The 9,899-nt window shown below is 38.9% G+C and overlaps 1 protein-coding gene and 1 pseudogene across 5 annotated transcripts; one reads left to right on the forward strand and one right to left on the reverse strand.

Annotated features, from left to right (window-relative positions):
- The first annotated feature begins 1,784 nt into the window (after positions 1-1,784).
- LOC110768055 (Tetratricopeptide repeat (TPR)-like superfamily protein) lies at positions 1,785-7,725 on the forward strand. 5 transcript variants are annotated; one of them, XR_015834063.1, is made up of 5 exons: positions 2,159-2,296; positions 2,424-4,317; positions 5,172-5,456; positions 7,187-7,294; positions 7,381-7,725. XR_015834063.1 is itself a non-coding variant. In XM_021971736.2 (2 exons), the coding sequence occupies exon 1, from the start codon at positions 2,032-2,034 to the stop codon at positions 4,288-4,290; it is 2,259 nt and encodes a 752-aa protein (XP_021827428.1). In that variant the 5' UTR covers positions 1,785-2,031; the 3' UTR covers positions 4,291-4,317; positions 5,172-5,618. The 5 variants fall into 5 exon arrangements, 1 of the variants encoding a protein (XP_021827428.1); XR_002528403.2 differs by having other exon boundaries at positions 1,785-4,317; XR_015834062.1 differs by having other exon boundaries at positions 1,785-4,317; positions 7,207-7,294.
- A 780-nt stretch (positions 7,726-8,505) lies between these two features.
- Positions 8,506-9,676, reverse strand: LOC110768061 (aspartic proteinase CDR1 pseudogene; annotated as a pseudogene).
- Between the last annotated feature and the right edge of the window lie 223 nt (positions 9,677-9,899).

Genomic DNA, 9,899 nt, shown 5'->3' on the forward strand with positions numbered 1-9,899 from the left:
AACTGATCGAAAGAACTTCCTCTCGGCCCTCGCACTAGCCCATAAAACTAAAACATGGCTGTTCGTTAGGCATTTGCCTTCCTAAAATCAAAAGAAAAGCTGCGAAGGCGGAATCTTCTCGGCCTCGCGACCACGATATTATAGGCCGAGGCCGAAGGGCGTAAGAAAGACGGCCGAAGATATTAAGGTTAAATCGCCAAGTGGCAACAGGGTCCCACACTTCATTTAATGAAGTAACGCCTCTATTGTAGCAAACCCACTAGCCGCAAAAAAACATTTAATGCACGAGAGAAGATGGGAAGTGACTAAAGTCAGGGTTTGGTGATGGAAATCAGAGTGGTTAGGCGCAAACATTATCACAAATATTCTTACAACTTGAGAGGTCAGGTCACCAACCACCAGACCAGGGCATTAAATGCGTTCCCATGGCCAAAGGCGCAGAACCCATGATCAGGGCGGTGGCCGAGATTTACCGGGATTTATGGGGGTCACACCACCATGCTTCATGATCCCAAATGCCGATTGGACTACCCACTTGCTCTGATCGGGCTCCACCACGCAGATCTTTCAGCCTCAATTGTCCCTCCAGGACCTCTCCTATAAAAACCAAGTTCAAGCTACTTTTAAAGGGTTCAAACACCAAACCAAAAGCCTCCCACGGAGCAAATTATATTTTCCTGTCTTTCATTTCTTGTAATGCACTTTCAATACTTTTACTTGCTTTCCTAGGAGTAGTGATAGATTGTAAGGAAAATCCATTCATCAATATATCAGAAGACCCTTGATTGTCAAGGCGCCGGAGCATCATCTCTGTTACTATCTTATCCACCCCATATATCATACGATCGTCGCTCTCTGAGCAACGCGCCGGAGCACCGCCTAAAACCCACCATCAACACCACCACTAAACGGCCTTGTAGCTCAGGCCGTGAACCTGACGGCCGAGATCAGTTCCTCTCTCAGCCACAATCGTTTGGTTAGAAGTCGAACTCAAACAGGCGCACCACTTAACCATTTACCCAAACACACCACTCTCTCGACGCACGGTAAACCGTGCTGGCACGCCAGCGCACAACCGCGCCGCATTCAAAAGAAGGATGTCATGTGTTGACACATATCCCCTCGGCCCAGAGCACCAGGCTGTGAGATTTGCGACAGCCAACAGATGATCAAGACGAGAGAGAGAGAGAGAGAGAGAGAGAGAGAGAGAGAGAGAGAGAGAGAGAGAGAGAGAGAGAGAGAGAGAGAGAGAGAGATGAGGTAGAAGTTCGGGAGAGAGATGAACTCGAGAGGCTATGAGTGGTTTGGTTTGGTTGCAATTGAATCTTTAAAGGGAGATTCACTATTATACCCAATATAGGGGCCCAAATTATAAAAATACCATAAATGAAATGGACTTTAGAAACATACCCAAAGCCCATTTACAACATAACAAAAAGACTTTTAACTTTTTTTAAATTACAAAACTGCCATTGATTTCTCAAAACAAACCCAACCACAAAACATATAAAAAAGCCCAAAACACTCAATAAGGCATCAAAGTAATTTAATAATTAAAATTAAATTCAATAGGGCTAATTGTCATTTTTTGGGTTTTTTTTTGGTTTGTTTATAGAAGTTAAATAGTGTAGAGTTTATTTATAGTTTTAGTGCTAAAAATGGGTATTTGATTAAATATCTCACCTTTAAAATTAAACCAGCGCCAAACCAAACTAAACCGGTTTGATTTGGGTTTTTAATAAAATAATATAAAAAATCTAAAGACCAAAATCGTTCGGTTCGGCCAGGTTTTCAGTGCATTTACCCAGCCCTACTTTCTCAAACTGGATCACCCCGACCTGCGCCGGCTCCATGGTTGATTCACATGGAAAAAAAAAACCTCCACCGTGTGTGTTTCTACGTGAACTGTTAGATATCAATCCTTAGATATTTCTTCATGTATTTTTCTTGAGAAGCATTAACAATTCTGCATCCATACTTCACATCCTTTTGAATACTCATTCCGCAACGGCTATAATTATACTTTCAAGTATGCGAACCCATCGGCTACTCGTTCAAAATCCAACTCCGAGAAACTTCACAACCTTCAAAAGGAAAAAACTAACACAACACTCACTCTTTCACTCTCATAGACCTCATTCTTTAGCTTATTGTCCATCAAATGACAGGGAAATTGGTCTTCAACGTATGCAATTCCGAGAAGTCTGCAGTTCTACTACAAGCCAAGAACCGTTTTCATCAGCTTCTCTGTCAGATTCTCTTTTGGTGGAGAAGATTTTACTGGGTCTGAAGCAAGGTAATCTCAATTCTTTGCGCAGTTATCTGTTTCGATTAAACCCATTGCTTGTTGTTGAGGTTCTTAATCGCTGCCGCGAAAATTTGCAACTGGGTCTGAAATTTATTGATTTAATTGTGTTAAATAGTCCGAATTTTAAGCATTCGTCGCAGTCTTTGAGTGCAATGATTCACATGTTGGTGCGGGGTCGAAGGGTGTCGGATGCACAAGCTTTGATTCTTAGAATGGTTAGGAAGAGTGGTGTTTCGCGTGTTGAAGTAGTTGACTCTTTGGTTTCAACTTATAGCAATTGTGTCTCAAGTTCTTTGGTCTTTGATTTGTTGGTCAGAACTTATGTGCAGGCTAGGAAGTTGAGAGAAGGGTTCGAGGTGTTTCAGCTGTTTAGAAGCAAGGGATTTTGTGTTTCGATAAATGCTTGTAATAGTCTTCTTGGTGGGCTTGTGAAGGTTGGGTGGGTTGATTTGGCATGGCAGGTATATGGGGAAGTTGTTAGCAGTGGGATTCAGTTAAATGTTTATACACTAAATATTATGGTTAATGCCTTATGTAAAGATCGCAAAATTGATAGTGTTAAATCGTTCTTATCAGACATGGAAGAGAAAGGGGTTTTTTCAGATATTGTGACATATAATACACTAATCAACGCATATTGTCGGGAAGGGCTTTTAGAAGAAGCTTTTCAGTTAAAGAACTCTATGTCTTGTAAAGGGTTGAGACCTGAGGTTTTCACGTACAATGCTATCGTAAATGGTTTATGTAAAGTAGGAAATTATGCAAGAGCGAAGGAAATTTTGTATGAGATGTTGAACAATGGATTGAGTCCTGACACTACTACGTATAATACATTGCTTGTTGAGAGCTGTAGAAAAGATGATATTTCAGAGGCTGAGGGAATTTTCAACGAAATGTCATGTAGAGGTGTTATTCCTGATTTAGTTAGCTTCAGTTCACTTATTGGGGTTTTTTCGAGGAATGGACATATTGATCATGCTTTAGTATATTTCCAAGATATGAAAAAGGCAGGCTGGGTTCCAGATAATGTGATCTATACTATCCTTATACATGGATATTGCAGAAATGGAATGATGTTAGAAGCTTTGAAGTTGCGGGATGAAATGCTTGAGCAAGGTTGTGTTATGGATGTGGTCACGTTCAATACTATTTTAAATGGGCTGTGTCGGGAGAAGATGCTTTCTGATGCAGATGAGCTCTTCAATGAGATGGTGGAAAGGGGTGTCTTTCCTGATTTTTATACTTTCACAACACTCATTCATGGATATTCTAAGCACGGGAATATGACCAAATCCCTAAATCTGTTTGAGGCGATGACTAAAAGAAATATCAAGCCTGACATTGTCACATACAACACATTAATCGATGGCTTCTGCAAAGTAGGTGAAATGGATAAAGCTAAGGAGTTATGGGCTGACATGGTTTCTAGAAGGATATTACCCAATTACATTTCATATGGCATTCTAATCAATGGATTTTGTAGCACGGGACATGTGCATGAGGTGTTTAGGTTGTGGGACCAGATGATTGAAGAAGGTATCAAACCTACACTAGTTACTTGTAACACTGTCATTAAAGGCTATTGCCGCTCTGGCAACACAACAAAGGCAGATGAGTTCTTAGGCAAAATGGTTTCAAAAGGAATTGTTCCTGATAGTATTACTTACAACACTCTGATTAATGGATATGTAAAAGAAGAGAATCTGGACAAAGCTTTTTTTGTCATTAAGGAGATGGAAAACCAAGGAATATTGCCAGATCTGTTTACGTACAATATAATTCTAAATGGGTTCAGTAGACAAGGTAGAATGCACGAAGCTGAGCTAGTATTGCGGAAGATGATTGAGAGAGGTGTAAAACCTGATAGAGACACTTATACGTCATTGATAAATGGACATGTGACCCAGGACAATTTGAGGGAGGCATTTCGGTTCCATGATGAAATGCTGCAAAGGGGATTTGTGCCAGATGATGAATTCTAGTTTGTGTTTTTGCTCTTGCAACTGAAGGTGGGATGTTCTCTCCTACTCTCCTAATCTCCTTACACTCTTTATTTTAATCAGCTACTAGAAAAACATTCTGATTATATATACTCTCCTGATCATTTGATTGAAGGCTTATAGACCATATGTTGGATAGGAAGGGCTTTGATAGGCATAGGAGGATGTGGAGCAAAGGGTGTTTGGGTCTAGTGAAATTTTCAGTATAAATGGTAAGCCAGAGCGAGTTTGGAGCTACCGGGGGGTTGAGGCAGGGAGACACATTGGCCCTGTTTCTTTTTATGCTTCTTGATGTCTTGAGTAGATTAACAAGATGTTCTGGTGAGTGTAACTTGATTGAGGTTTTACAGTAGGTAAGGAGCGTATTTAGGTGTCTCACTTAATAGGGCAGAAGTGATACTAATGTTTTCACTTCAGGGAAGAGGGAGAGATTCAGCAGGTTGGTCATTGAGTTATTTGGGGCTATGTGAAAATTAACGTGTCTCAGAGTGTGATGGTGCATATCAATGTAAAGGAAGGAAGATTAGTGCCCTTAGCCTGTATTACCATTTATACTGATAGATCTACTTAACCCAAACACCCTTTGCTCTACATCCTCTGACGCCTACCAAAGCCCCTCCCATCCAACACATGGTCTAAATAAATATGACCCTTGTCATGTCACTCATTTAATAAATGAGCTGTGTTTGTGTCTTCATTTTTAGTTGTTGTCTGACTTCACTTAAAAACACAAGCTGAAAAACACAAATTGCTATCCTCTAATATGTATGCATGTGCATATGTTATAAAGAACAAGTGTTCATTCGTTGAACTCACATTCTTTTAATATATTTCCTTTTAAATTTATTTTTGATGTCATTCAGAAATATGCAATGCAACATGCTTTTGAGACTTTGATGGGCCAAATGAATTCACGAAATAACCTGTTCAACAATGCTGCATTATCTCCTGGATCACCTTTTCCATTTTTATCAGCTCCAGCCTCAGGGTCTTCCACCTCACCCTTTCCAGCTGCTCCTCTACCTTCTGTGACAGTAGATGTATCTGCAAGCAGAGTAGATGCAAGCATCAGCTGCACCAGCCACAATAGCTACACCTGCCACTAATGTCAAAAATGAAAAAGAAGTAGAAAAAACGGAACAGTTTTGGTAATCAAGAATCACTCTTACCATAGTCTCTACTTTATATTGCATAAGAATTCTTCGTGGCTTAATATTTTTCTATGAACTTTGTGTGTATAGCTCAATAGCAATTTGTATGTGCCCTAGAAGTTTTTAGTCTGATAATGAATTTATGCACTTTTATGTCTATCATTTTTTTCCTTTACTTTTTTAATAAATAGTTTTACTTGGGCTTCTAATTCATGATATATATTTTTTCAATGTTAAAAAATATTGGTTAAATAATTAGAATGATTGAATTTTATCTGAAGGGGGAAATTTAAATTTTGAGTTCCCTGAACGGTCTTAAAACAGTGAATCCACTTCTAGAGTGACCATACATTCTTGAAAACTTTGTTCTAAATACATGTGGATACTCTAAAGTATCACTTTTTGCTGGCTGCAAGAACAGGATGAGCGAAATCTGGGTCTGAGCTCTCTAAATCTGTAATACCATATCATATGCTGAGGCTTTTTGAGACCCCCTGTGAGAAAGTAACGTAGTATTTTGTTTTGACCGTTACATGAATTCATTATTAAGAAATTGTGACCTCACTAGTCCATCTATAGAAAATATATACATAAAGTTAATTGAACCACAACAAGCAGACACCGAATGATGGGAAAAACCACTCAGTTTATACCAGATAGTCGCTAATGCTTCCAATTTATTAAATCATCCACGTCGAGATTGCTTAAGCCCATAGGTAGCTTTGTTAAGGGGACACTTTCTTTGAAGACCCCTCATGGACAACATATCCTGGAGGTTGTTCCATTTGCATTCCTCTTGTAGACCATTAAGAAAAGCATTCTTTATATCAAGCTAGCGAGGGGCCAATAAAGTAACCCAAATACCGTATAAAGTACTAGCTTTCCATTTTGTATGTTATATGAGAAAATCAAAATGGTGCATAAGGTTGGAATGCGCTTTGGAAGTACTTAATAAGTATAGTTTGAAAATTTTGATTCATTTCTTACTTTGGCTTTTTACGTGGTTTTAACTACCTTCTGTGGTTTACTGCTGATTAGTGCCTCTGCATTGTCTTTGGTTAAAAGGGACTAATTTGCTATACGTCAACAAGTTCTTTCAAAGGAAGTTTTCTGAATAAATATTCATTGTATTTCCCTTTTTTATGTCAACAAAGTATTTGCGAACTTAACCAAAAAACTGTTAGTGCTAGACTCTCAGGATTTAAATTCTCCACATTTTACTTTCAATGGAGAGGCACAACTGCCTGATGCTTTCTGATAAATCTGTTGCATTGAATGATTTGAAACTTATCAGAAGAAATTACTCTTTTTTAATGAATTTATGGGACATTATGGGACATTGTTTGTGTTTCATTTCAAGTTGTTTGATCATGATCAAACAGCTAGGGTCCATGAATAGACATCATTTGATTTCAAATGTAGAAAGCCTAACCTGATTTAGAGGTACATTTTTTTTCCCTTTGTTTTTTTTGGATGATTTAATGTCTAAAAAGTAGGGTTGGCAGTGGCACATATCAAGGCTTATTGTGTGAGGTGTCATGATGTTTGTTGGCTGATGATTTGACCTGTCTTATTGTGACACAACACGTAGTTCAGAGATTGAATATTAATGGCCATCAATATTTCAATAGATTTTTAACAGGCTGCTATAATTTGGATATTGAATTTGAAATGTTTGCTTTCACAAGTTTCTTGTTAGGGATTCTAAGTGCAATTTATACTCACAGCTTTTGTAGATATACTCCAGGGAAACTGAATGAAAGTGCCCTTTCTAAAGTAGCTTAAAAGATGTTTCCGAAATAGGTTCATCTAAGGGTGCCCAGAATGACGTGGAAGTAAGTATCTCATATTGATGTTTCTCCAGATTTTGTGCTTCTTTCCAGTTAACGTTCAGATTTAACTATTTGCAAACTCTATGAAGGTTTCTCAAAATGGAGCTGCTTTGCTTTTAAGCACAAGGTAGATGCTTCTATGGGGTTCCAATCTACTTGTAAGTAAAGAGTTAATTGACATGTAGCGGCCCCTCGTTATTGCAGTGCGTGCTTTTCTTTTAGATTTAATGTCAATTTTTTGGTAGCTAATTTTTATGACAGAGACTGTCTTTTTCTAAAGACTGTTGAAGTGCATATGTTTAATAACTTCAGACGCTCAGCTTGGGATAGTGGTTCTAGAGTTAGTTATGTAAAGTGACAGACTTTTTCTCTTTTGTCTTGTGAGTGTATTTGTTGTAGCATTGGTAATAAGAAATAAAATTCTATTTGTTGGAGCTGTTGCAAGCTTTTTATTGTTTCGGCTAATAATAAAAGGTATTTAACTCTCATAGTCCAAATCCCACACTCAAATTACTCACACAAATGAGCAATTTATTTGGAGCAAGATTTTGTTTTTGTTCTTTGCTCATTTTTGTGAGATTGATTTGGGTCTATGTGAGATTTGGGGTTGTGAGAGTTACACTCTTTTGTAATTTCGTTTGGATATAAGTGTTGTCTCCAACAGGTATGGGCTTAGCCAAATTGGTTGGCTACAGCAGATGTGCTTCCCACTCTGCACCTGAGTTCGAATCCTCCTCACCCTAGTTTAGATTAAATTAAGTAGAATATCGCTTGTATTAAAAACTGTCGTCTCCAAATTGGATTTAGGCTACAAAGCCAAAGCCAAACTTTGTGTTAGTGGGACTTGTGATGGTCGAATTTGACTGGTTTGACAAGTGGTTAAAATCAAATCCCTTTATTTAGAAATTTAATAATTCAAAGCTAATTCGCCCTTCTTTTGGAAATTAAATTATTCAAAACTAATCCCAAATGTTGACTTGTACTAATTATCTTTAGCCGACCAAATTGTCAAACTTGGATTTCTTGATTGTCGATCAAATTGTCATTGATTTTTATTTAAAAAGGAAAAATTTTATGTCTACACCTGGTCTACAAGTCAACGACTTTTTCCATTGAACTCGGCCCCGTTGCCATTCCATGTTAAACACAATGCTACCAAAAAACAGCCATTTTATTATCAGCTGGTATGATTAAGATATATACCACATATACCAACTTTTACCAGGTACATTGATCAGTTGACTTAAAGGACAGAGTCCTGTTATCTAGGTCATATCCTACCAAGAAGTTCATCTGTGCTACATTGCCATAGATTGCCACATCATTGGTTGGGGAAAATGAAAGACAGACAATATCTTCTCTAACCCTAAGAAAAACGTTCTCAGGTTTTAGCTTCACATCTGCACCATTGAAATGGAAGGTGACGATAGGGTCTTCGATTTCAGATTTAGTCTGGTAGCAAAGCCGTAGTATGCCAGTTGGATCTTTGGTCACCTCCAGATGAACTGCCTTTCTAATTGCTGATTCAAAACTTTGATAAAGTTTTGTAGGCAAAAATGTTGAGGTAGTCCCAGAGTCTATGATGATGTTGCCCTTAAAAGATTGTGAATTGTCAGCATCAAGTTTAAAATTGTCGGCACCGACGCCAATGCCTTGAAGCTCAAGGTAATAGTAGGTTTCTGAACCATTTGACAGCAAAGGGGTTGAGACCGCATCATGACCTGAAACGTTACGGCCGAAATATACCGTGCTTGAAATTTCACGCTGACCTTGTTTGGCTCCTAGGATTGGATCGGAATCGGATTGTTCATAAGTCGTCGGCACCAAGCAATAAGAGAAAGATTTCCCTCCAACCGCATGGCCGATTTGGGATACAAGTGACACAGCTCCACTTCCAAGTCCAACTATTCCAGACTCAATCCCACTGAAGATTCCTCCATTGTGGTGTCCACAACCAAATATCGTGTTCGGAATCGATACAGGCTTGCCTGTAGTACTGGAAGCCAACGTAACAGTGTCCAAGGACATATTTCCAGTGGTGTAGGACATGTCCCCATATGTATAATTATAATAGCAAAAGTTTGCATCTGAACAAGAGGCTTCATTTAGCAAATGGCATTCCTTGGACAAACAAGAAAGGGGCTTATAGGTTGAGGAAGAACTGGGATCAAAGAGAGGGGGGTTTTGCTTGAAACAGTCCACACATGGCTTGCATTGTGTCCATGTAAGATCGCCCCCGGTGTCAACAATGCCAATAAAAGTTTTGGGTGGTGTCCCGATTGATATGTTCACCAAATACTCTCCTCCAATATAAATTAAATGGGATTCAGCTACAGGACTCGGAGCGCGAAGTGCTGAATTTCTTCTGCTGAAATGGCTGATCATACGGTGTGTGAACGTTGCAAGGCATTGCTTACCCGTTGCCAATGAGTTTCGGATTGATTGTATAAGGGAGATGCCGGCGAATCGCGGTGGATCATTTCAAGGCTAAAGCCAATTCCATGGAGATGATCATCTTCTGTGAGCGAGAGAATTGGGAGGAAAATAATGGACAATGTAATGGAAAATGCAATGAGGAAAAGTGATGAATGATATGCTACCATAGCTA

Source organism: Prunus avium, chromosome 2, assembly GCF_965620075.1.
Source record: "Prunus avium chromosome 2, drPruAviu1.hap1.1, whole genome shotgun sequence".
NCBI classification, from domain to species: Eukaryota; Viridiplantae; Streptophyta; class Magnoliopsida; order Rosales; family Rosaceae; genus Prunus; species Prunus avium.

Excerpts from the sequence above, each read along its gene's own strand:
- LOC110768055 (XM_021971736.2), top strand. The coding sequence starts at position 2,032 with ATGCGAACCCATCGGCTACTCGTTCAAAATCCAACTCCGAGAAACTTC.